The sequence below is a fragment of the Mesoplodon densirostris genome, chromosome 2 (genome assembly GCF_025265405.1).
Source record: "Mesoplodon densirostris isolate mMesDen1 chromosome 2, mMesDen1 primary haplotype, whole genome shotgun sequence".
Taxonomy (NCBI): Eukaryota; Metazoa; Chordata; class Mammalia; order Artiodactyla; family Ziphiidae; genus Mesoplodon; species Mesoplodon densirostris.
Genome location: NC_082662.1, coordinates 140,841,231 through 140,867,855, shown reverse-complemented (window position 1 = coordinate 140,867,855; position 26,625 = coordinate 140,841,231). Strand labels below are relative to the sequence as shown.

Below are 26,625 nucleotides of genomic sequence, written 5' to 3'. Positions count from 1 at the left end.
AGTACAAAATTATATAGCATTTCTAGCCTGTGTTTTTTGTTTGTTTGTTTATTTCCTATGTTAAAATGAGAATGTCTGGTTCAGGGTATTGAGTAAATTTAATATTATTAATAAAATTCAACTCAACTAATTTTCTTTTTAAGCAATGCTTTTAATACTAAAGTGTTTTGTTTTTTTGGGGGGGTTTGTTTGGTTTGGTTTTGGGTTTGGGTTTTTTTTCCGTTTTTTTTTTTTGCTTTTTGCTTTCGTTTTGTTTTGGGCAGTTAATTGAGGAGCATTCATGTAATAAGATCAGCATAGTAGAAATGTTGAAAACATTTGCTAAGTGTTGAAACAGTTTCAGCACATGATGTAAATGAAATGTTGGACGGTGTATCAAGAGAGGAGTTTAGAGTTTAGAATATGATAGGAAAGGAGGGTAATATTTCACCTCTTTAGAGTTCTCTCTTGACCAGTCTCTCAATCTGCAGTAAGACAGAGATCCAAGGAGTAATAAAGAAAAGGTTCGTCAAGGACCAAAATAGGTCTATTTCTTTCTCCTTAGATCCTTAACCTTATAGGTGTGGCCTCTGCATTCCTTTAGCACTTTAGGACTTGATGTGTCTCCATAACATTATTTTACATAATGTTTCTAACAGATTTGTTAGGTTGTTGAACCCACAGATAATTAAAAGGAAGAGAAATTGTTGAAGTAGGAATTACACTCTTCTAGGGAGGGGCTCCCCACCGCCAAAAAAAAAAAAAAAAAAAAGAATAAAAACTTATAAAAGTATAGCAGGAAAGTAGCTTTACTGTTGGGGTATATTAGATAAATATCCCAAACAGCTACCTCAGGGAGCTTCTAAGGATGTGCATGCTCTATTGATCAGAGAAGAAAAATTAAATTACATTTAAAGTAATATCAAGAAAACAAAATTTTTTTCAATGTAAGTCTGTTCAAAATGGTAAATTTTGATATTTAAATGTTATCTATTCACTCATAAAATTATTTAGTTCACAAATATGAAATATATGAAATGAAGTCATACTTTGAAATACTTAGTCCATATCTATTTTTATCTTTGAAATCCACAATGTTTATTTAATAGTCACCTCTTACCATGTCTTGAGCACCCAGTGTGTACAGAGTGTAGTAGAAAAAGAAGCATATGATCCCTGCCCTCTAGGACCTTGCCTACTGAGAGGAAACTGAGCCTGAAGTGACAAGTGATCATATGCTTGTGTTTCAAACTATGGAATAGTAATCTGAGCAGAGTGCTATATACTATGGAAGACTTTTTAGAGGAGAGGAGAGCTTTGAAATGAATTTAGAAAAAAGTATGTAAGGATATGTATATATATATTTAGTCAATACCAAAAAGATTTTGTCTCCTTTAATTTACTGTTGAATGAAAATTTAGCTTATTCCTCAACAAATTAAAAACTAATAGGATGTTATTTAAAGTAAGGAAGACACATCCTCTGCTACTACCATCACTTGGGTAAAAGCATGTGACAATCACTTAAAATCTTGCTAGGAACCTTTCCATTTATTCTGTACTGCCTACTTGCTGCTAGGCCACAAGTGGCTGGTGAAAGAGATTAAATCCTTAATTTTCTGTTTTTATTTTTATTCCTAGGTCCCTGTATTGATCCACCAGTATTGGAGAGTATGAAGCTCAAGGGTGTCATTAAACACCATTATTATCCTGGGGACAGAATAGACTATGAGTGTCACAGAGGATACCTTTATGTGTGGCCTTATCTCCTTGCATCTACTTGTGAGCCTAATGGCTCATGGAGCCCTATTGAAGAAGCATGTTTAAGTAAGGAAACAAAACCATTTTTGTTTGTTGTTTTTTGCTTTCTATAGAGATTTTTACACATTTTAGGGTCAATTTTCCACTGCAACAATAATGATTTTCTCATGCAAAAGTAGGTTTTAGATAGCAATGCATTTTTTCAAGCTTTGAGAAATCTCCAGGGAATCTTTATTGGTGATTCGTTCCTCAGTAAATGTGAATTTTAAGTTTGCCCTTATAATAATTAAATAAAGAAAATAATAATTCATCAATAGAAAAGAGCAGTGTAGAAGTTTGATCTTGATTTAAATGTTTTGAAATTGGTATGAAAAAATGAATTTGAAAATTTTCTTTTAGGAAAATCATGTCCAAATCCAGAAATAAAACATGGTGAAGTATATGCCCCAAACAATACCTTAGAGTTTGAATCAGAAGTTCACATTTCTTGTATTGAGGGGTAAGTAAGTTACTCCTTAGAGGAAATAAGTTAAATGTTATGAATTCCATTTTTCTTTGCTTCTCAGCTTAATCATTCCCTTAAAGTTGATTTCATTTTTCTTTCTAGGTCATAAGTTGCACTTGTAACCAAACAACTCTTGGGCTTCTTATGGAGAATGAAATGATGTGTAATTAATAGAAAGGAATTTAAATTGAAGAAAAGCAAAATCATATACTTATTATATGTGGTAATAAGCCTATTGGAAGCATTGAAAATGTAGTAATCATGGTGACTTTATCCTTAACAACACAGTGCACCCTAGTAAAAATGGCCAGCTCTCAGAGTTGAAGGACGGCTCACAGAAATGACACCAACAGTGTAAGAGGGCTCCGTTTTCTCCACACCCTCTCCAGCATTTATCATTTGTAGACTTTTTAATAATGGCCATTCTGACTGGTGTGAGGTGATATCTCATTGTAGTTTTGATTTGCATTTCTCTAATAATTAGTCATGTTGAGCATCTTTTCATGTGCCTGTTGGCCATTTCTATGTCTTCTTTGGAGAAATGTCTACCTAGGTCTTTTGGCCATTTTTTTTTTTTTAATAAATTGATTTATTTATTTATTTTTGGCTGTGTTGGGTCTTCATTTCTGCGCAAGGGCTTTCTCCATTTGTGGCAAGCGGGGGCCACTCTTCATCGCGTTGCGCGGGCCTCTCACTGTCGCGGCCTCTCTTGTTGAGGAGCACAGGCTCCAGACGTGCAGGCTCAGTAGTTGTGGCTCACAGGCCTAGTTACTCCGCGGCATGTGGGATCCTCCCAGACCAGGGCTCGAACCCGTGTCCCCTGCATTAGCAGGCAGATTCTCAACCACTGCGCCACCAGGGAAGCCCCTGCCCATTTTTTTATTATGTTGTTGTTGTTGTTGATACTAAGCTGGATGAGCTGTATGTATTGGAAATTAATCCCTTCTTGGTAGCATCATTTACAAATATTTTCTCCCAGTCTGTAGGTTTTCTTTTCATTTTGTTTATGGTTTCCTTTGCTGTGCAAAAGCTTTTAAGTTTAATTAGGTCCCAGTTTTTATTTTTGTTTTTATCTCCATTACTCTAGGAGACGTATCCAAAAAAAATATTGCTGCAATTTATGTCAAAGAGTGTTCTGCCTATGTTTTCCTCTGTATTATAATATACTGTCTTATATTTAGGTCTTTAATCCATTTTGAGTTTATTTTTGTATATGTTTGTATATGGTGTTAAAGAATGTTCTAATTTCATTCTTTTTACATATAGCTGTCCAGTTTTCCCAGCACCGCTTATTGACTGTCTTTTCTCCATTGTCTATTCTTGCCTCCTTCGTCATAGATTAATTGACCATCATTGTATGGGTTTATTTATGGGCTTTCTATCCTGCTCCATTGATTTATATGTCTGGCTTTTCTTCCAGTACCATACTGTTTTGATGACTATTGCTTTATTGTATAGTCTGAAGTCAGGGAGCATGATTCCTCCTGCTCCGTTCTTCTTTCTCAAGAGTGTTTTGGCTAATAGGAGTCTTTTGTGTTTCCATACAAATTTAAAAATCTTTTGTTCTAGTTCTGTGAAAAATGCCACTATATTGAATCTGTAGATTGCCTTGGGTAGTATAGTCATTTTGACAATGCTGATTCTTCCAATCCAAGAACATGGGATATTCTGTCCATCTGTTTGTGTCATCTTCAGTTTCTTTCATCAGTGTCTTATAGTTTTCAGAGTACAGGTCTTTTGCCTCCTTAGGTAGGTTTATTTCTAGATATTTTATTCTTTTTGATGCAGTGGTAAATGGGATTGTTTCCTTAATTTCTGCTTCTCATCTTTTGTTGTTAGTGTATAGAAGTGCAACAGATTTCTGTTTATTAATTTTGTATTCAGCAACTTTACCAGATTCATTGATGAGCTCTAATAGTTTTCTGGTAGTGTCTTTAGGATTTTCTATGTATAACATCATGTCATCTGCAAACACTGACAGTTTTACTTCTTTTCCAATTTGGATTCCTTTATTTCTTTTTCTTTTCTGCTCCCTGTGGCTAGGACTTCCAAAACTATGCTGAATAAAAGTGGTGAGAGTGGGCATCCTTGTACTGTTCCAGATCTTAGAGGAAATGTTTTCAGCTTTTCACCATTGAGTATGATGTTAGCTGTGGGTTTGTCATATATGGCCTTTATTATATTGAGCTATGTTTCCTCTGTGCCTACTTTCTGAAGAGTTTTTATCATAAATGGATGTTGAATTTTATAAAAAGTTTTTTCTGCATCTGCTGAGAGGATCACATGGTTTTTATCCTTCAATTTGTTAATATGCTGTATCACATTGATTGATTTGTGAATATTGAAAAATCCTTGCCTCCCTGGGATAAATCCCACTGGATCATGATGTATGATCCTTTTAACGTATTTTTGGAATTGGTTTGCTAGTATTTTGCTGAGGATTTTTGCATCGATTTTCATCAGTGATATTGACCTGTAAATTTCTTTTTTGTGTGATATCTTTGGTTTTGGTATCAGGGTGATGGTGGCCTCAGAGAATAAGTTTGGAAGAGTTCTTTCCTCTGCAGTTTTTTGGAATAGTTTCAGAAGGATGGGTGTTACCTGTGTTTCCTTATTGATTTTCTGTCTGGATGATCTGTCCATTGATGTAAGTGGAGTGTTAAGGTCCCCTACTATCATTGTGTTACTGTCAATTTTTCCTTTATGGCTGTTAGCCCTTGCCTTATATGTTGAGGTGCTTCTATGTTGGGTGCATATATATTTACAATTGTTATAATCTTCTTCTTTGACTGATCCTTTGCTCATTATGTAGTGTCTTTGTCTCTTGTAACAGTCTTTATTAAAGTCCATTTTTGTCTGATATAAGTATTGCAACTCTGACTTTCTTTTGATTTCCGTCTGCATGGAATACTTTTTCCATTTCCTCACTATCAGTCTGTATGTGTCTCCAGATCTGAAGTGAGTCTCTTGTAGGCAGTGTATATATTGGTCTTGTTTTTGTAACAATTCAGCCAGTCTGTCTTTTGCTTGGAGCGTTTAGTCTATTTACATTTATGGTAATTATTGATAAGTATGTTCCTATTGCCATTTTGTTAATTGCTTCTTTGTTTTTGTAGGTCTTTTTCTTTCCCCTTTCTTCTTTCATTCTCTACTCTTGTAATGACTATCTTTAATGTTATGTTTGGATTCCTTTTTCTTTTTGTATGTATATCTATTATAGATTTTTGTTTTACAGTTACCATGAGGTTTTTGTATTGGAGTCTGTATTTATACATGCTTGTTTTAAGTTGCGGATCTCTTAATTTCAAATGCATTTTAGGTACCCTGCATTTGTACTCTCCTCCCCTCACAATTACTGTTTTTGATTTTTTATTTTACATCTAATTGTTTTGTGTATCCCTTAACTGCTTATTGTGGATACAAATGATTTTTACTATTTTCATCTTTTAACCTCCCTACTAGCTTTGTGTGTGGATGATTTCCTACCTTTCTTGTAAGTTTGCCTTTACCAGTGAGCTTTTCCATTTTATAATTTTCTTGTTTCTATTTGTGGCCTTTTCTTTTCCACCTAGAGAAGTTCTTTATCATTTGTTGTAAAGTTGGTTTGGTAATACTGAATTATTTTAGCTTTTGCTTGTCTGTAAAGCTGTTGATTTCTCCATGAAATCTGAATGGGAGCCTTGCTGGGTAGAGGATTCTTAGTTGTAAGTTTTTGTCTTTCATCACTTTAAGTATATCATGCCACTCCTTTCTGACCTGCAGAGTTTCTGCTGAAAAATCAGTTGATAGCCTTATGGGAGTTCTCTTGTATGTTACTTGTTGCTTTTAATATTCTCTCTTTATCTTTAATTTTCATCATTTTGATTACACTGTGTCATGGTGTATTCCTCTGTGGGTTAATCCTGTATGGGACTCTCTGCACTTCTGGACTTGGGTGACTATTTCCTTCCCCAGGTTAGGGAAGTTTTCAGCAATTATCTTTTCAAATATTTTCTCAGGTCCTTTCTCTCTCTCTCTTCTCCTTCTGGGACCCTGATAATGCAAATATTAGCATGCTTGATGTTGTCCCAGAAGTCACTTGAACTGTCCTCATTCCTTTTCATTCTTTTTTTTTGTTTTTTCTCTTCAGTGGCAGTGATTTCCACTACTCTGTCTTCCACCTCACTAATCAGTTCTTCCATCTCATTTACTCTACTATTGATACCTTCTAGGGTATTTTTCATTTCAGTTATTGTATTCTTTAATTCTGTTTGGTTGTTCTTTATACTTTCTAATTCTCTGTTAAAAACTTCTAATTTTTCATTCCGTGCATCCATTCTCTGCCCAAGTTCTTTGATCATCTTTACTATCATTACTCTGAACTCTTCCTTGGGTAGATTGCCTATCTCCATTTCACTTAGTTCTTCTGGGGTTTTATCTTGTTCCTTCATCTGAAACATATTCCTCTGTTGCTTCATTTTCTCTAAATTGCTATTTGTATTTTTATGTATGTGGTGGGTTGGCTACTTTTTTTTTACCTTGGAGAAGTGACCCTCTGTAGGAGACATCCTATGCATCCCAGCAGTGCACTCCCCTCTCATCACCCAAGGGCCAGGGGCCAGCTGGTTCCAGGGTAGTATCTGGCCTGCGTTTGCAGACTTGGCTTGCAGGCTGCAGGACTGTAATTTTCTTGCTTCTGGTGTCTGCCCCCTAACCGTTGGAGCTGGGTTTTGGTCCTCTGGTGGGCAGGGCCATGTCTAGGGGTGTGTTTAGAGGTGGCTGTGGACTCAGGCAGTCTTTAAGCAGCCTGTCTGCTCATGGGTGGGGGTGTATCCCCTCCCAGTTTGTTGTTTGGCCTGAGATGTCCCAGCACTGGAGCCTACAGGCTGTTGGGTGGGGCCAGGTCTTGGTGCCAAAATATCAGCCTCTGGGAGAACTCACACAAATGAATCCCCTGATATATCTGCCACAATGTCTATATCCCCAGAGTGAGCCACAGCTACCCCCACTTCCCTAGGAGACCCTCCAAGATGAGTAGGTAGCTCTGGCCCAGGCTCCTATGAAGTTACTGCTTTTACCTTTGGTCCTTTGGTGTGTGTGAGATTTTTTTGTTCACCCTTTAAGAGTGAAATCTCTATTTTCCCCAATCCTGTGGAGCTCCTGAAATCAAGCCCCACTGGCCTTCAAAGCCAAATGCTCTGGGAGCTTCTCTTCCCAGTGCTGGACCCCTGGGCTGTAGGGCCTCACGTGGGGCTCACAACTCACTCCTGTGGGAGAATATCTGTAATATAATTATTCTCCAGTTTGTGGGGTGCCCACTGGGGTGTATGGGATTGATTATATTGCAAGGCTGCCCCTCCTCCCAGTCTCCTTGTGGTTCCATCTTTATGTCTTTAGCTCTAGGGGATCTTTTTTAGTAGGTTTCAGTCTTTTTCAATGATGATTGCTCTATAGATTGTTGTGATTTTGGTGTTCTTGTGAGAGGAGGTGAGCTTAGGGTCCTTCTACTCTGCCATCTTAGCTACTCTATCTTTGTCTTTTGAAAGTTTGGTTATTATGTGACTTAGTGTTGATGTCTTTAAGTTCATTTTACCTGGGGGTTGTTGAGCTTCTTGGATGTTTATATTTGTGTCTGTCATCGAATTTACAAAGTTGCTCACCATTTTTTTAAAAAATATTCTCTCTGCCCCTTTCTATCTCTCTTCTCCCTCTGAGATTCCCACACTGTGTAGGTTGATCCACTTGATGATATCACACAGACCCTTTAGGCTCTGCTCACTTTTCTTCACTCTTTTTCCTTTCTGTTCCTCAGACTCAGTAACCTCCACCATTCTATATTCATGTTCACTGATCCTTCTGCCACTCAAATTTGCCTTTAATCCCTCTGTTGAATTTTTAATACCAGGTATTGTACTTTTAAGCTCCATAATTTCTTTTTGGTTCCTTTTTAGGTTTTCTAGCTCCTTATGATACTTCCATTTTGTTCACACATCATTTTCTTGACTTTCTCCAAGTCTTCCTTTAGTTCTTTGAGCATCTTTAAGATATTTTGATGTCTTTATCTAATATATCTATCATCAGATATTTTTCAGGAACAGTTTCTGTTCATTTGTTTTTTTATTCTGAATGGACCACACTTTCCTGTTTCTTTGTATGTCTGGTGATTTTTTGTGGAATATTGGACATTGGAATCTAATAATGTGGTAACTCTGGAAATCAGATTCTCCCCTTTCCCTAGACATTGCAGTTTTTGTTATTGTTTTTGTTTATTGATCTTTTGTGTCATGTTTCTGTGGCAGGGATCACCTGAGATGTAAACTGAAGGTCTTCTCAGGCTGTTTCTGTGTTTTTTCCCTGAACATGCACACTCACTTTCTAAAATTCCCCACATATGCAGTTGTTTTTGAATGTCCTAGTCTTTAGTGCCTGGCTTCTGAGATTGGAAACATGAAAAATGAAGGTAGAAGCAAATGTTGCTGGATCTTTAAATCCCATGTAAGTCACTTTAGCCAACAAGGAAAGGGCTTGCAAGAGTTGGCGAGGTGTGACAACAATGGCTACCACCACTTTCTGTGATCAGAAATAGAAGTCAGCAATCAGGGTACAGATCCTTGGTACTTGGAAGACAGTCTTTTTGGCTATTGTACCTCCTGTAACCTGTGTGTAAGCTGCTTCAGGCCACACACACAGTTGCCTGCCACACTGCTGAGGATAGGGATAAGTTGCTGCTGTTTTCCTAAGAGCTGAAACTGACTGAAATTAATACAATTTACCTGTCTGAGTTTTCCTCTAGAACTTGCAAGCCTTCAACAGACTCCAGAATTCCCAAACAGTGACATCAGACAGATTCTGCCATTGCAGTTTTTGTCTAGTTATGGTGACAGGTTCCTAGAGCTTCCAACTCTACCACCTTCCCAAAATCCTCTCCTAAAACACTAATATACAGAAAATGAGTACAGCTTAATGGAAAAGTCAACTGGAACCTTGTACAAGCAGTTTCACTGATTATTTTTAAACTGATCAAGTAAAAATATTAGAACATCCTGTCATAGATATAGAGAGCCTATTAGGCACTTTGAGAGGTACCAAAAACTTAAAGCATAGACTCTTCTCAAAAAAAAGTTGTAGCCTGGTTAGAAACACAATATATACTAACATAATATATTAAATCAAAATAGTAAATAAGAAGTGCCAAATACATACCATTATTTATGATCATTACAATGAGAATCCAGAAGGAGAAGAGAGTACTATGAATTTAAATCATCAGAGAAGATTCCATTAAGTAGTATTCCCAAGCTATTCCTGGAAAGATATTCTGATCTAAAGAATATTAAAAAGAACTAAAACTTACCTAGCACTCACTATGTGTCAGATGCTAACTAATTCTCAAAACAACCCCATGAAGTATGTACTATTATCTCTTTTACATAGATGAGGAAATTGAGCAAGAGGAACAATAAGAGACTTTCCAAAGCTTAAATAACAAGTCATTCATGGAGCTGGGACTTGAATCCAGGCAGGCAAGCTCTAGGGCCTGATCTCTCTGCTCAGTCCTTGCTGAGCAGAATGGTGTGAGCAAAAGCATAGAAGTGAATGTGTGATGCATTTGCCAGAGATGGTGAAGAGGCCACACTGACAGGCATGATAGTAATTTAGACATTTTGCTGGTGGACAGTGTGTGTCCACATGCAGAAACTCTATTTGATTAAAATTGCAGATTTGGTTAGCACTTTCATTATATCATGTCATTTAAGAAACTTCTCCCTCAAACTACTGTAGTACAGAAAAACAACCATATAAAAATTTTCAGTATCATGTGTTGTTAAAGAAACAGTAACCTTTTCTTTTTTCATTTAGTTATTACTTAAGAGGAAAAAAAATTCTCACTTGTAACCTTATTGGAAATAATGTGCATTGGAGTGATGAGATACCACATTGTGAAAGTAAGTAAATTCTCACTTTAGAATTTAGATTAGGAATTTTCAAACTTCTTGGCTTCAGGACCTGTTTATGCTGTTAAATCAGCAACAATTCCAAAGAGCTTTTCTTTATGTGGGTTATGTCTATTGGTATTCATTATTTTGGAATTAAAACAAAAGTTTTTAAAATGGTTAATTATTAAATCATTTTTAGGAACAGTAAAGTCAATACATGTTAATATATACAACATATTTTTATGAAAAAATTAAAAATTTCCAAAACCAACAGTGGGAATAGTGACATTGTTTTATATTTTTGCAAATCTCTTCAATATCTGGCTTAAAGGAAGACATCTGGATTCAGTCTGTGGCAAAATCACCCAATTTGTAGATTCTGGAAAATTTCACCATAAACTTACAAGGATGACAGTGAAATAAGACCATATCTTGGTATTATTGTGAACCATGGATGTAGTGAATGGATATGTTTATAAATTATAAATATGCATTTCTTAGCTAGCAGTGAATTTTATTTTTAATCACAAGCATATTTTCTCATTAAATTTCTATCTTTTATGATGATTAGAGCAAAACTTAGCATGTTCTTATAGATAAATATAGGTATTTCATATAGGTACTTTATATAGGTATTTAAGACAATGAGTTTGGCTCTTTAAAGTTTATTTGTACATGATTTGAATTTGGGATAATACATTTTCTCATGGAATCTCTCCTCTAAATGGATAAAGGATTCACAACTAACTTCTAGAAATCATGTTAAAGAACTTATTGAAGGTAGTTCACAGGACTTTTCTGATGCTGTCTTACTCTTTCACCTTCCCTTTACCTTTATTTTCTCTTTTTACCCCTTTTTAAGAGATTTTTTGTGGACGACCTCCAAAAATAAAACATGGAAAACACACCAATAGCTACAGGAATATATTTGAATATAATGAATTAGTAACTTACAGTTGTAATCCTTCAAATGGATCAGATGAATATTCACTTGTTGGAGAGAGCCAGCTTATTTGTTCTGGACCTGGCAAATGGAGTAGTGCTGCTCCTCTGTGTAAAGGTAATAATGTTTCCATTTGTTTCCTTCTTCATTTGTAAATACTGTGTAAATAGTTTTACCTATAAGTGAAACAGTCATACATGTTTCTTCCTCTGGTTAAATTGACTTCTACTTTAATTTAGGCCAAATCGAAGAGAAAATAGTTCTAGTTGTGGGGTTTCCCACCCCTCACCCCAGATGTTCTTGACATTACAGTTTACACATTGTGAACTAATTGTGTGTGTGTGTGTGTGTGTGTGTGTGTGTGTGTATTAGGATTTTTTTGCTTGAAAGAACTAAAAAATTCAACACACCCTGCCTCAAAAATAAAGATTTTTTTTCTTAGATTGCAAGATGTCTGAGAGTTCTGGCTACAAATAATGGTAGAGAAAATTTTAAAAAGCTAAGCTTCTCATTGATAAGAATGATAAACTCTGAACAACAACAACAACAACAACAAAATATATATATATATATATATATATATATTTTTTTTTTTTTTTTTTTTTTGCAGTATGCAGGCCTCTCACTGTTGTGGCCTCTCCCGTTGCAGAGCACAGGCTCCAGACGTGCAGCCTCAGCAGCCATGGCTCACGGGCCCAGCTGCTCTGCAGCATGTGGGATCTTCCTGGACCGGGGCACGAACCTTTGTTGCCTGCATCGGCAGGTGGACTCCCAACCACTGCGCCACCAGGGAAGCCCCTAAAATATATTTTTAAAACAATATTTAAGGCACTAGAGAGTGACATAAAGCAAGGACATGCTAGAGGGGATTTGATTCTTGGAAGAAAACCACTGAATAACAGGATAATATTTACTTTTTTCAAGTGCACATGGGACATTCTCTAAGGTAGCTCATATTCTAGGCAATAAGATTATTTTTAACACATTCCAAAGAACTGAAATCATTAAGTGCATTGTCTGTTCACAATGGAATAAACATAGAAATTAAAACAGGGCTAATCTAGAAAATTCGCAAATACTTGAAAATTATGAAAGGCACTCCTTACTAACCCATGAGTCAAAGATGAAGTAACAAGGGAAGTTAGAAAATGTTTTGAATTGAGTAAAAGTGAAAAATACAATACATCAAAATATCAAAATTTGTGTGATACAACAAAAGCATTGCTTAAAGGGAAATTTATAGCATGAAATACTTGTGTTAGAAAAAAATAAAAGTCTCAAATCAACAATCTAAGCTTCCGCCTTAAAAAACTAAAAAAAGAAGAGTAAACTCAAAATAAGGAGACATAAGATGATCATAAAGATAGAAATCAATGAAATTGTGAAGAGAAAATAATAGAGGAAACCAATGAAACAAACCTCTGGTTCTTGGAGAAGATCAATAAAATAGATAAAGCTATAACTAGGCTGACAAGAAAGAAAAATATATTTAATAAGTCAGACAGAGAAAGACAAATACTGTATGATATCATTTATATGTGGAATCTAAAAAATATAACAAACTAGTAAATATAACAGAAAAGAAGCAGACTCACAGATACAGAGAACAAACTAGTGGTCACCAGTGAGGAGGGACAATATAGGGGTGTGGACGTGGAAGGTACAAACTATTGGGTATAAGATAGGCTACAAGGATGTATTACACAACATGAGGAATATAGCCAATATTTTGTAATAACTGTAAATGGAATGTAACCTTTAAAAGTTGTATTAGGGGCTTCCCTGGTGGAGCAGTGGTTGAGAATCTGCCTGCTAATGCAGGGGACATGGGTTCGAGCCCTGGTCTGGGAGGATTCCCACATGCCATGGAGCAACTAGGCCCGTGAGCCACAACTACTGAGCCTGTGCATCTGGAGCCTGTGCTCCTCAACAAGAGAGGCCGCAATAGTGAGAGGCCCGCACATCGCGATGAAGAGTGGTCCCTGCTTGCCACAACTAGAGAGAGCCCTTGCACAGAAACGAAGACCCAACACAGCAAAAAATAAATTAATTAGTTAATAAACTCCTACCCCCAACATCTTCTTAAAAAAAAAAGTTGTATTAAAATAATAAATTTTTCGGCACTTCCCTGGTGGCGCAGTGGTTGAGAGTCTGCCTGCCAATGCAGGGGACACGGGTTCGTGCCCTGGTCCGGGAGGATCCCACATGCCACGGAGTGGCTGGGACCATGAGCCATGGCCACTGGGCCTGTGTGTCCGGAGCCTATGCTCCACAACAGTGAGAGGCCCGCATACCGCAAAAAAATAAATAAAATAAAATAATTTTTTTAAAAAGAATGAAAAAGAGGACAACACTATTCTGCAGACATTTAAATGGATAGTTAAAAAATATTACAATGATGATAGTTGTAATATTACATCTTTCTGCCTATAAATTTGACAACTGAAATAAAATTGACAAATTCCTTGAAAGACAAAAAAATACCAAAATATCTTCACACGAGTATATAGGTAACCTAAATAGTCTTATACCTATTAAGGAAATATAATTTGTAGTTAAAAACCTTCCCACAGTGAGAACTGAGGCCCAGATGGCCTCCTTGGGGAATTAATTCTACCACACATTGCAGGAATAAATAATAGCACCTCTACACAAACTGTTCAAGAAATATAAGAGGAGGAAATGCTTCTCAACTCACTTCATGGGGACATTACCTGATACTAAAACCAGACAAAAACATTGAAAGAAAATTGTAAACAATATCCTTATTGAATATAGAACTTTTCAACAAAATATCAACAAATGAAATTCTGCTATACGTCTACGTCTCTATTCCTGCCCTACAAATAGGTTCATCTGTACCATTTTTCTAGATTCCACATATATGTGTTAATATATGATATTTGTTTTTCTCTTTCTGGCTCACTTCACTCTGTATAACAGACTCTAGGTCCATCCACATCTCTACAAATGACCCAATTTCGTTCCTTTTCATTGTACTGCAGAAACTAACACAACATTGTAAAGCAGTTTTACTCCAATTAAAAAAAAAAGAAAAAAATCCTGCTATATATAAAAATAAGAATACATCATAGCCAAGTAAGATTTATTCCATAAATGCAAGTTTGGTTCAGATTTTAAAATTAATCAGTGTTATTTACCATATCAAAAGACTATAATGAAAAAATATATGATCATCTTAATAGATGCAAAAAAAAAACAATTGACAGAATTCATCATCTTTTTATGGTAAAACTTAGCAAACTAGGAACAGAATGGAACTAACTATATCAACCTGATAAAAGGCACATACAAAAATCGCACAACTAACATTATGATTAATAGTAAAAATCTACTTTCTTTCCCCCCAAGGTAGGAAGAAAGGAAGTATGTCTACGTTCATCACTCTATTCAGCATTGTACTGAAGGTCCCACTCACTGCAATAAGGCAAGCGAAAGAAATAAGCATACATACATTGGAATGAAAGAAATAAAATAGTCTGTATTCATTTATAACATGATTGTCTATGTAGAAAATTCCAAAGACTGATGTTTTAGCAAGGTTGCAAAATATAATATCAACATACAGAAATCAATCATATGTCTACATACTAGCAATAAATCATTACTGAAAGTTTTATTTACAACAACTATTTGCAAATCCAAAACACAAAATACTTGCATATAAATCTAACATATATGAAAGATTTAAATGGTATAAACCACTAAACACTAATAAAGGAAATTAAAGACATTAATAAATAAAGGGTTGGGCCTCCCTGGTGGCGCAGTGGTTGAGAGTCCGCCTGCCGATGCAGGGGATACGGGTTCGTGCCCCGGTCTGGGAGGATCCCATATGCCGCGGAGCGGCTGGGCCCGTGAGCCATGGCCGCTGAGCCTGCGCGTCCGGAGCCTGTGCTCCGCAACGGGAGAGGCCACAACAGTGAGAGGCCCGCGTACAGCAAAAAAATAAATAAATAAATAAATAAATAAATAAATAAATAAAGGGTTATACATTGGCCGTGAAATGGAAGACTCAAAATAATAAAGGTGTAAATTCATTATAATTGATCTATAAATTCAACATAATCCCAATAGAAACCCCAGTAAAACTTTTTGTATAAATTGACAAACTGATTCTGAAATTTATATGGAAAGACAAAAGAGCTAGAATAGTTAAGCAGTTTTTGAAAATGAACTGGAGGATGTACTCTACCTGATGTCAAGACTTAGTATAAAGCATACTATAAGGCATATAAGCAAGACAGTTTGGTAGTGGTGAAAGGATAGGTATATAGAGCAATAAACAAAATAGTGAGTCCAGGATTAGACCCTTGTAAATATGTCCAGTTGATTTTCATAGGTATACAGTCAATTCAGTGGAGAACAATTTTTTCAACAAATGGTACCAGCACAATTGAACACCCATATGGTAAAAAAAAAAAAAAAAAAAAAAGAACCTCAGCCCATGTTAGCACCATATGCAAACATTTATTCAAAATGAAGCATAGACATACACGTGAAACCTACAACTACAACACTTTTACAAGAAAACACAGAAAATATTTGTGACCTAGCCAAAGATTCTCTAATACAACCCATAAAGCATGATGCTTTAAAGAAAAAAATAATAAATTGGATACTCCAAACTCAAAATTTCTGGACTGCATAAGATATTATTAAGAGAACAACAACAAAAAGCAATAGATAGGGAGAAAATATTTTCAAAGTACGTATCTAATAATTAACTTGTATCTATGATATAGGAAGAACCCTCAAAACACAATAATAAGAAAACAATTTTTTTAAATGAGCAAAAATTAGTAATAGACATATTTCACCAAACGTGATATGTAGATGGCAAAAAGTACATGAAAAGTTGCTCAATATTATTAGTAATTACAGGAATGTAATTTAAAATCACAATGAGATACCACTAACCAACTATTAGAATGGCTGAAATTAAAAACAAAAATGTGGCAATGCAAGCAGTCAAATATACATGTAATTGAAGTTTCAGAAAGAGAGGAGAGAAAGGAATACAGAAAATTATTTGAATAAACACGGGCCAAAATATTTCAAATTTGATCCAAAACTATAACCCTATAGATACAAGAAATTCAGTGACCCTAGCAGGATAAGTAAAAATTTTAATTTTACCAAGAAACCCCCACCAAACTAAATACATCATGGTAAAACTACTGAAAACAAAAAATAAAAGGGAGCCAGAGAAAAAAGGTATTATATTGAGGACACACCCATCCACCCCCATCCCCCCATTACCCACATTAAGAATGACAGCTGATGTCTCTTAAGGAACTGTGGAAATGAGAAGACAATAATCTCTGCTAATGTGCTGAAAGAAAAATAAAACACTTAACCTAGAATTCACTGTCAAGGAGAAATCTTCCAAAACTGAAGGTGAAATAAATAAAAAACAGATTCAGATAAACAAAAATTTGGAGAATTTGTCATCAGCCAACCTGAACACAAGAATTGATAAAGAAGTTCTGGCTGAACAGAAATGATGTGATACTTGATGGAAATTCAGATCCACAGGAAAGGAGGAAGAACACTATTCTGGTTTAAAAGGCTGTATATTATCTGGCCCTTATCTATTGCTCAGATTTAATCTCATAAGATATCCTCTTGAACTCTCTGCTCAGCCCAGTGTTTTTCAGTTTGTTTGTTTTTTTCAGAATTCTGCAAAACACATTCATAGATATTGAAGTCAATCTAGAGGGTCACGACCTGTATTTTACTTTGAAGAAGTAGAGTAGAATGGGAAACACCAGAGTACACTGGTGTGAGGGCTAAGCATTTTGCCTGGCTAGCTTCTTTTCAACTTTTAAAATCGAACTCAAATATTACCTTCTCAAGAAAGTCTTTGCTTTTAAAAGAGCAGGTTACTGTAATTAGTGTCAGCATGACCTTAAAAAAAGTCCTAGAGCTAAAGAGTATCAAAAGTATCAAAAGTTTTGAACTTGCCCTGAATTTTGTACCTGGTAGTCACACCTTCTCAAAACTTGTCATTAATGGGAAAAAATGTAGGAAAGCCAATAAAGTATAATGACAGTCTGTTCTAGGTGGAAAAACGTTATTAAGTTTCTCTAAATCCATCTGCCTGAAATTCAAATGCACAAATAAAGTCTTTTTTTTTTTCAATTAACATCTTGCCTTTCATTCCTCAGCTTTTTCTTCCCACTGGAAATTACTACTTTGCACTAGTTTTTCTGGTCCTGTGTGAAAGCAGCTTTTTATTAATTCTGGAATTTCTCCAATTTTCAGTGGTCAGATGTGAACGTCCAGTACTCAAACATGGAATAATGGTATCAGGAAGTAGAGAAAAATTTTCCTACCAAGCAAAGGTGATATTTGAATGCCTCCAGGGTTTTTACCTTAATGGCAGCTACCTAGTGTTCTGTGGTGGTAATAATACTTGGGAGCCTGAGATGCCAAAGTGTATTAAAGGTACAAATGTTGTCTTTTTCCTTTTTTTAAATTTTGTCTTTTAGTTTTTATTTCTTTGACATTGACAAGAATAATTGAAAAAATAAATCTTTGTATTTAACTCTGTCTTGTATCCACTTCCATGAGAGATGTATGACAGAACTTACATAGAATTCTGCTGTTGTGATTTTGTATGTTTTTATACAGTCTTAGCACATTCTGTTAGCAAAAAACACAGGTATATTAATGTCTCTTGTTTGGTATTTTTATGTATAAAAATAGAAGGGAATGATTTTTCAGAGTAAATTGAAGCATGGGAATTTTTACCTATATAAGTCAAGAATGAGAGGCATAATTCATATAAATGATATGAAAGTAGTAATCCCATGTGGTTTGTTCTTCAGTGCTGATTCCTCTCAATACAAAACTCCCAATTTTGAGCCATTCAGGTTTAGTAACTTCCTGCTTATATTTTACAAAAAAATCCTTTGAATTCATGTGATTTACACTCATTCATCATTTTTAGTAATGAAAAGAGGAAGAATATATTTACAGCCATTTTAGTTGTTATGCTTAGTGATTCTAAAAGTATTTGCCATAGTCCACAGATATCAACAGATGTGTGAACTTGGACAAGTTACATGAACTTTAAATATATTTACTTACATGTATGAGTTAATGCCTTCCTCACTGGGTGATAGCAAAGTCAAAATGGGATCCATTTAAAGCACTTAGCACAGTGCCTGGCATCTAGAAAGCTCTTAGGTAGCTTGTATGACTTACAGCATCACCTTTACAGGGTATCTTCCAGGTCCAGGACTATGTTTCATTTTCCAGACTGCAACCAGTTTGGTTCTTTTTATACTGGGAAATTTCTGTTGTCACCAGAATAAGACCAGTATTTCTACCACTCCCCACCTCATACAAATATCATTTGTCTCTTTACTGGGCATTTTTATTTGGCAACAGAAAGTAAATTTCATAACAACAGAAAGGCAGGAGAAATCCTTACTTATTGAAATGAAATGGAGGATTTCTGGCAGGGACTACTAATTAGCTGCTCTGCTTAAGACTTGAGAGACTATTTTGATATGGTAGAAGGAATTATCTTCCTGATTTCAGGGCTGCTTTCTCTGGCTTCTTCCTTTTAGTTGCAGCAGAAGCAAGAGACAAGAGGAAGAGAGGGAAGAGCATTAACCTGGGCAGACTGCATTCAGGGTCCCAGTGTGGCTCTGCTCACTCAAGTAACATCATTTCTGTGGGTTCTAGTTTCCTGTTGTCTAATGACTCAAACTAAAGTCAATTACTGGCATCTAATTTGTTTGTTTCCTATTGCCCTGATATTTTGAAGGATTGAGGGGGATTATTCATGTTAACATGGTAATTAGAACACCTTATATAATTCCTATAAACCTGGTACCCAGTAACCTCCTTCAGTACCTTGGTGAGTGCTGTGAAGTTTTGTGGGAAAAGAGATGTTTTTTTGGTGGATGATATATAAAGATTGCATATGAAATTTATATTCATTGACGCATCCATGTCCTAGTGGGCCTATACACTGTGGTATACTATATTTGTTGATATGCTCTTTTGAAAGTTGACCATAAACATTTCATGAGGACTTATAAAACACTGATTCAGTTTAGTGTTTGAAGAAGATGTGAATTGTTTGTGAGAAAAAGCCTATGAAGAGAAGAAGCTACAGTGATCTTTTTTTTTTTTTTTTTTTTTTGCGGTATGTGGGCCTCTCACTGTTGTGGCCTCTCCCGTTGTGGAGCACAGGCTCCGGATGCGCAGGCTCAGTGGCCATGGCTCATGGGCCCAGCCGCCCCGCGGCATGTGATATCTCCCCGGACCGGGGCACGAACTCGCGTCCCCTGCATCGGCAGGCGGACTCTCAACCACTGCGCCACCAGGGAAGCCCTGATCTTTTTTTTAAAATAAAAAGTCAACTCTCCTTATGGGATTGTCAATCATTTTTTATCATCAGTTAGAGAAAGACTATACCAAAAGGATCAGTAGCAACATATAATGGTGTTAAGTCAGACCTAAATGTGCTAATATGAAAAAATGTCCAAGAAATCCTTAGTGAAAAAGAAAAAAATTATGGAATATACTACTTGGATCTTTTAAAAGAATACATAAATTTTATGATTTATAATTAGTTAACTACTAGGATTTTCATTATAAAATACAAAGTTGTAGTGAACATTTTATATACACATCCTTATGCACTTGTACAAATATATATTTAGGTTAAACCCAGGAGTAGAATTGCAAAGTTCTGAGTGTATGTGTATTATTTATTTTGAGAAATAATCTTAAAAAAAATTAAAAACCAAAATTAAATTCATAATTTTGTATTGACAAGGATGGTGAATTGAGTCAAATTTATTTTTCCAGGTTACAAGCCTACTCATCCAACCAAGACTCCACTTTCAAAATATCCAGGTTCCGTAACTCTTTATCCTACTTATAGTTAAGAAATTTATAAAGTGATGGGTGTAAAATCATGTCTTATTTTAATTTGCATTTCTTTAATTATCAGTGAGGCTTAACTTTTTCTGTCTACATTTATTTATTCATGTTCTTTGTTCATTTTTCTATTAGGTTTCTAAAACTTTTTTGTTGCTATTGATTTGAACTTACTATAAATTAAAGCCCTTTTAATGTGAAGTGAACTTTTTTCCTAGGGTTGTTATTTTTTTTCCTTTTTTTTTTTTTTTGCTTTATTTTCAGTCAGTTTTCTTTTAGGATTTTATACTGTACTATTAGATATGGGTTGCTTTTTATAACTTTTTGTTACCTGAGTATATTTTTATACATGAATATATTTTTGTAAATTTTCAAACATTACAGAAGTATACAGAGTAAAAGATTAGTTCTTCCTTCCTAGCCTATTACCTTAGTTAATCACTGTTAGGGTGTCTTTGTATCTATTTCTGTACATCAAAATCCTTATATATGTAGCTATACATTTAATTTGGTGTTTATTTTCTTAAACAAAAATGGCATAATACTGTTCATATTTTTTTGAAACTAGCATTTTTCCACTTAATGTCTTATATTGGGATTGTATTTTGATTTATTCTCATCCTTTTAAATGATGACTTTAATATATGCCATCATATTTTATTTAACTATTCTCCTATTGGTGGTCATTTATATGTACAAAACATTTACATTAATAGGTAGCTGGATATATCGAATTTTCCCTAATGGCTATGAGTGTTGTATCTTTCTTATAAAAGTTTTAGGACTTCCTCAAGCTGAAATTATATAAACATTTCAACCATGCATCCTAATTACATTCTTTGGATTTAAATCTTTGGTACATCTGAATTTCATTATGGTATGTGGAATGAGATTGGGTCCCTCTTCACTCCACCCACCCCCATCCAATGGCAAAGTAGCACCATTTGTTGAATAACTTGTCTTCTCTCCAAGTGTTTTGAGGTGCCACTTTTTATCATCCATTAAATCCATAGGTGTTTTAGTCTACTATCTGTTCCCTTGAACTCTGTCCATATCTGTGCCAACACCAAGTTGTTGTTTTTCACTCTAGTACTATAATATGTTTTAATGTCTGGCAGAACGCTTACTGTAATTTTTCCAGATCAACATTTATTTAATTTTTCTTACCATTTCATCCAATTCAGTAGCATTATATACATTCACATTGTTGTGCAACCATCACTACTATCTATCTCTAAAACTTTTTCATCATCTCAAACTAAAACTTTATACCCATTAAGCAGTAATGCTCCTTTCTCCCTCCTCCCACATTCAATAACCTCTTTCTACTTTCTGTCTCTGAATTTAACTTACCTAGATACCTCATTTAAGTGGTACTTTACATTTGTCCCTTTGTGTCTGGGTTATTCCACTTAGCATAATGTCTTCAAAGTTCATCCACCTTTTATCAGAACTTTATTCCTTTTTATGGCTGAAAATATTCCAGTGTTTGTATATACCACATTTTATTTATTCATTCATCTGTCAATAGATACTGGGTTGTTTTCACCTTTTGACATTCTAAACAATGCTTTTCAGAATATTGGCATTCAAGTATCTGTTTGAGTCCCTCTTTTGAAATTTTTTTTGGGGTATATACCTTGGAGTGGAATTGTTGTGTTATATATTAATTCTTGTTTAATTTTTGGAGGAACATCCATACTGTCTTCCATTTTTAAAAAGTTTTTAAATGGCAGCACCATTTTCATTCCCACAAATGATGTACAAAGTTTCTAATTCCTCAAAATCTTTGCCAACACATGTTAATTTCTGTTTTTTATATAATAACCATCATAATCTATGTTAGTTAATAGGTGTGAAGTAGTATCTCATTGTGGCTTTTATTCCCCTAACGATTAGTGATATGGTGAGCAGCTTTTCATGTGCTTCTTGACCATTTGCATATCTTCTTTGGAGAAATGTCTATTTAAGTCCCTTTCCCATTTGTAAAATGGCTTTTTGTTGTTGTTATTGAGTTTTAGGAATTCGTAATATATTTCGGATATCAATACCTTATCAGATGTATGATTTACAGATGTTTCTGCCCATTCTGTGAGTTGGTTTTTACTCTGTTGATAGTGTCCTTTGATGCACAAAAGTTTTAAATTTTGATGTAGTCCAATATATCTATTTTTTCTTTTGTTGCCTATGCTTTTGGTGTCACATCTAAGAAGTCATTGCCAGTTCAACATCATGAAATTTGTCCTCTATGTTTTCTTCTAAGAGTTTTATAGTTTTAAGTCTTTTGTTTTTGATCCATTTTGAATTAATTTTTGTATATGGTGTAAGATAAGTGTCAAATTTCATTCTTTGCATGTGTATATCCAGTTTTCCAAAAATCATTGTTGAAAAGACTGCCCTTTCCCCATTGAATGCTCTTAGCACCCTTGTGAACAATCATTTGACCATATAAGCAAGGGTTTATTTCTGGGCCCTATATTCTATACCATTGGTCTGTATGTCTGTCTCTATGCCAGTATCATTCTGTTGTATTATTGTAGCTTTTTAGTAAGTTTTGAAATCAGGAAGTATGAGCCCTTTCAACATTGCTCTTCTTTTTCAAGATTGTCTTGGCTGTTGCTAGTCCCTTGAGATTCCATATAAATTATAGGTTGTATTTTTCTTTTTCTGCAAAATACATTTTCAAGATGGTGATAGAGAGTGCATTTAATCTGTAAATTGTTTTATGTAGTATTAACATCTTAACAATATTAAGTCTTCCTGTCCATGACCACAGGATATCTTTCCATTTATTTATGTCTTCTTCACTTTCTTTCAGCAATTTTTATAGTTTTCAATGGACAAGCCTTTCATCTCCTTGGTTAAGTTTATTTGAGTATTTTATTCTTTTTAATGCTATTGTAAATGGAATTGTTTGCTTAATTTCATTTTTGGATTGTTCATTGTTAATGTATAGAAACACAACTGATTTTTGTGTGTTCATTTTGTATCCTTCAACTTTGCTGAATTTATGTATTAGTTCTAACAGTTGTGTATGTGTTTGTGTGTACATGTGTGATCTTTATAGAGCTTTCTATGTAAAAAATCATGTCATCTATAAAGAGAGATCATTTTATTTCTTCTTTCCCATCTGGATATTTTTAACTTCTTTTTTACATAATGATTCTGACCCAAACTTCCAATGTTACATTGAATTGAAGTGGCAAATGCAGGAATTCTGTGTTGTTCCTGATCGTAAGGGAAAAAAAAATTTAGTATTTCAACATTGAGTATGATGTTAGCCACGAATATTTTATAAATGGCCTGTATAATGTTCAAGAGTCTTTCTACTCCAGAGCAACTTCTAAATCATTTTTAAGCCCTCCTCTATCTTTTAAGTAGAATCATATTGAATTCAAGCCTAATTTTTTGGAATACACTAATGATAAATTTGCTTGCTATACTGCAGAATTAGTCACAAGGAATATCAGTGGACAGGAAGAAGAATGTTGATGGCATTGAATATAAATTTATAATATTTTATGATGCAACTTTTAATGAGAAACATGAATATAATTTATAAGGAAAATTAAATTATAATTATGAATTATAAAAAGGCACAAGACCAAAACCAATGAATTTATAGATCTTTAAGATTTATTTAGTCTTTGATTTTACCTATTTCCATTTTTTTCCTAGGATATACCAATGCCAGTGATGAAATACTATCACTTGATGACTTTGAGGATTTAGGTATTATTTCATTATTAATAACCCTGTACTATGAGACCTTAGAGTTCTACATGGAAATATCATGTTCCAATCATTTGTAGGTAGGGAAGAAACAATGTGTCACAAATAATTAGTAATAATTGACATTTATAGTTATTTTATTAGTGCAGGTACCATGACAAATGTAAGTGGTAGTATATACAGACACATGTAGATAATTTTCTCTAATCTAGTAAATTCTAACAGTACTAGTAACCTATACAAAATAACCTGGTGTGGTAGCTAAAGTACAAAACAATGAAAAATGAGGCTCCTGTTAAGAGTTTCACAAGGTGGATCCTGTACCTGGAATCTGTTTAAAAGTTTTCTGTGATCAAAATGACTTGGATGCAGTAGCAAACATGCTAAAACTAGATTGATAAACATTTTTGCTGTAGTTTTTAGATGATCTGATCAAAATTAAAATACAGCTGCTATCTAGGACCCATAGATGCTTAATATCTTCAAAACTGTTTTCATTTTTTCTCAGATGCAGGAATCATTGCTCTGATTATTTTTACTGCAAGTAAGTATCTCAAACTTCGATACCACTTAAATGAAAATGTAATATGAAGATGAGATGCACATTATTTTTTCAATGACTTTTCAGTTGCTGTAGTTTTTATAGGTTGAAATTGAGTAGAACAGTCTAAAAAAACCTGACCTTTTCTGTGATATACTACCTTGTGTTGGTGATTGTATATTCTTTTATATTCTACATATCCACTTAGTAACAAACCCTAAGTGATACACGTTTTTTCAAAATTATTAGTCATATGAGTTTATTTACCAAATATGCTTTTGGTAATTTTCTAAATTAAGCAAAGACTCTGACTTATTGTGGACTGTTTAAGTGATTCCAGGGGATTGGATTTAGATACTGAAGGGTTGAGATGGAAAATAAATGTTATGGGCTTAAATAAAATAACATTTTCTAACCTCAGAAATGTAACCAATGTTTATTTCTTCTGCTTCGTTTGGAATCTTGGTGATTAGTTTTCAGAGTCACATGTCATTTGTTTCCTGTTTTCTTGTAGTTGTTGCTGTTGTAGTATTTTGTACCTGGTTGTACAGAAGTCTTCACAGTGAGAAGAAAGAGGAGAAGGATATGAAAGAGAAGGAAGAAAAGGAGGAAAAGGAGAAAAAGGAAAACAAGAAGAAGGAAAGGAGAAGAAGAAGAAAGAAGAGATGAAAGGGTAAATCAAAGCATGTTTCCTCTAACTTATTCTAAACTTTGTACTTTTGACATACTTTTGTGCAGTTTTTTTTGTCCTCTGTATTGCGTACTGTGTTTTTCTAAAATGTGCCTGCATGAGTGTGCTGTCTGAATTGCATTTCATTACTAAAAATGTTTTTAGCTGCTTCTAATATCACTGCAACAGGAGCAATTTGTGCAGAATTTCATCAGTTATTATGACTGTAGGAAAAATTTCTGTGGGATTTGAGGTTTAAGTTCTGCAGCAAATCATGGACTGTTAGAGGATTTTCCCTACCCTAGGTGTACCCTACTTCCTAGATTGGACTGGTGGCCAATATGAAATTTTAAATGGTTCACTGGAGACTTTGACATTTATATTCACTGGAATTTTTATGATGAAAATCTCCATTTATCTGTCCAACTTAGGTCACTGTAAGAAGCTATGTAGTTAAAATTTGATTTCATTTGGAGTTGTTATTTATATAACTGGGGAATTAAAAGCAGCATTATTTGATTTCCCATTTATGTTCTCTTAATTTACTAAGTGGCAGTAAAACTGATGGGGTTAAACTTCAAGTTACTGAAAGAGGTAGGATTTATAAGGCAACTCATTAGTTTTGTCTTTATCTGTAAAAATAAAAAAATCAGTGGGGTGCTTAGAATAAAAAGAAAGTGTACAGAGGATATTCAAGATGGCGAAGGATTAAGACATGGAGATCACCTTCCTCCCCACACATACATCAAAAATACATCTACATGTGAAACAACTCCTACAGAACACCTACTGAACACTGGCAGAAGACCTCAGACTCCCCAAAAGGCAAAAAACTCCCCACATACCTGGGTAGGGCAAAAGAAAAAAGAAAAAACAGAGACAAAAGAATAGGGATGGGACCTGTACTTCTGGGAGGGAGCTGTGAAGGAGGAAAGGTTTCCACAGACTAGGAAGCCCCTTCACTGTCTCATTGCAGATGAGACAGGGGTGGGTGAGGGGGAAGCTTCGGAGCCACAGAGGAGAGCACAGCAACAGGGTGCAGAGGGCACAGCGGAGAGATTCCTGCACAGAGGATCAGTGCCGACCAGCACTCACCAGCCTGAGAAGCTTGTCTGCTCATCTGCTGGGGCGGGTAGGGGCTGGGAGCAGAGGCTCAGGCTTTGGAGTTCAGAATCCAGGGAGAGGACTGGGGTTGGCTGCGTGAACACAGCCTGAAGGAGGCTAGTGCACCACAGCTAAACAGGAGGGGGTCCGGGAAAAAGTCTGGAACTGCAGAAGAGTCAAGAGACCATTGTTTCAGGGTGCACGAGGAGAGGAAGTTCAGAAAACCGCCTAAACAAGCTTCAGAGACAGGTACGAACCGCGGCTATCACTGCAGACACCAGAGACGGGCATGAAACGCTAAGGGTGCTGCTGCAGCCACCAAGAATCCTGTGTGCAAGCACAGGTCACTATCCACACCTCCCCTCCCAGGAGTCTGTGCAGCCCGCCACTGCCATTGTCCCGTGATCCAGGGAGAATTTCCTCAGGAGAACACACGGCATGCCTCAGGCTGTTGCAACGTCACACTGGCCTCTGCCGCCACTGGCTCGCCCCGCATTCCATACCCGTCACTCCCCCCGACCTGAGTGAGCCAGAGCACCCAATCAGCCGC

The 26,625-nt window shown here is 35.4% G+C and overlaps 1 protein-coding gene across 1 annotated transcript in view; it reads left to right on the top strand.

Annotated features, from left to right (window-relative positions):
- Window positions 1-24,970, top strand: part of LOC132483169 (membrane cofactor protein-like) — a 31,414-nt gene extending 6,444 nt beyond the window's left edge. Inside the window, exons 2-10 of the mRNA XM_060088418.1 lie at window positions 1,620-1,805; window positions 2,139-2,238; window positions 10,084-10,169; window positions 11,023-11,220; window positions 17,392-17,574; window positions 19,957-20,004; window positions 23,707-23,760; window positions 24,269-24,304; window positions 24,816-24,970. Of these exons, the coding sequence (XP_059944401.1) occupies window positions 1,620-1,805; window positions 2,139-2,238; window positions 10,084-10,169; window positions 11,023-11,220; window positions 17,392-17,574; window positions 19,957-20,004; window positions 23,707-23,760; window positions 24,269-24,304; window positions 24,816-24,970 (1,046 nt within the window). The remainder of the gene's footprint in view (window positions 1-1,619; window positions 1,806-2,138; window positions 2,239-10,083; window positions 10,170-11,022; window positions 11,221-17,391; window positions 17,575-19,956; window positions 20,005-23,706; window positions 23,761-24,268; window positions 24,305-24,815) is intronic.
- The last annotated feature ends 1,655 nt before the right edge of the window (window positions 24,971-26,625 follow it).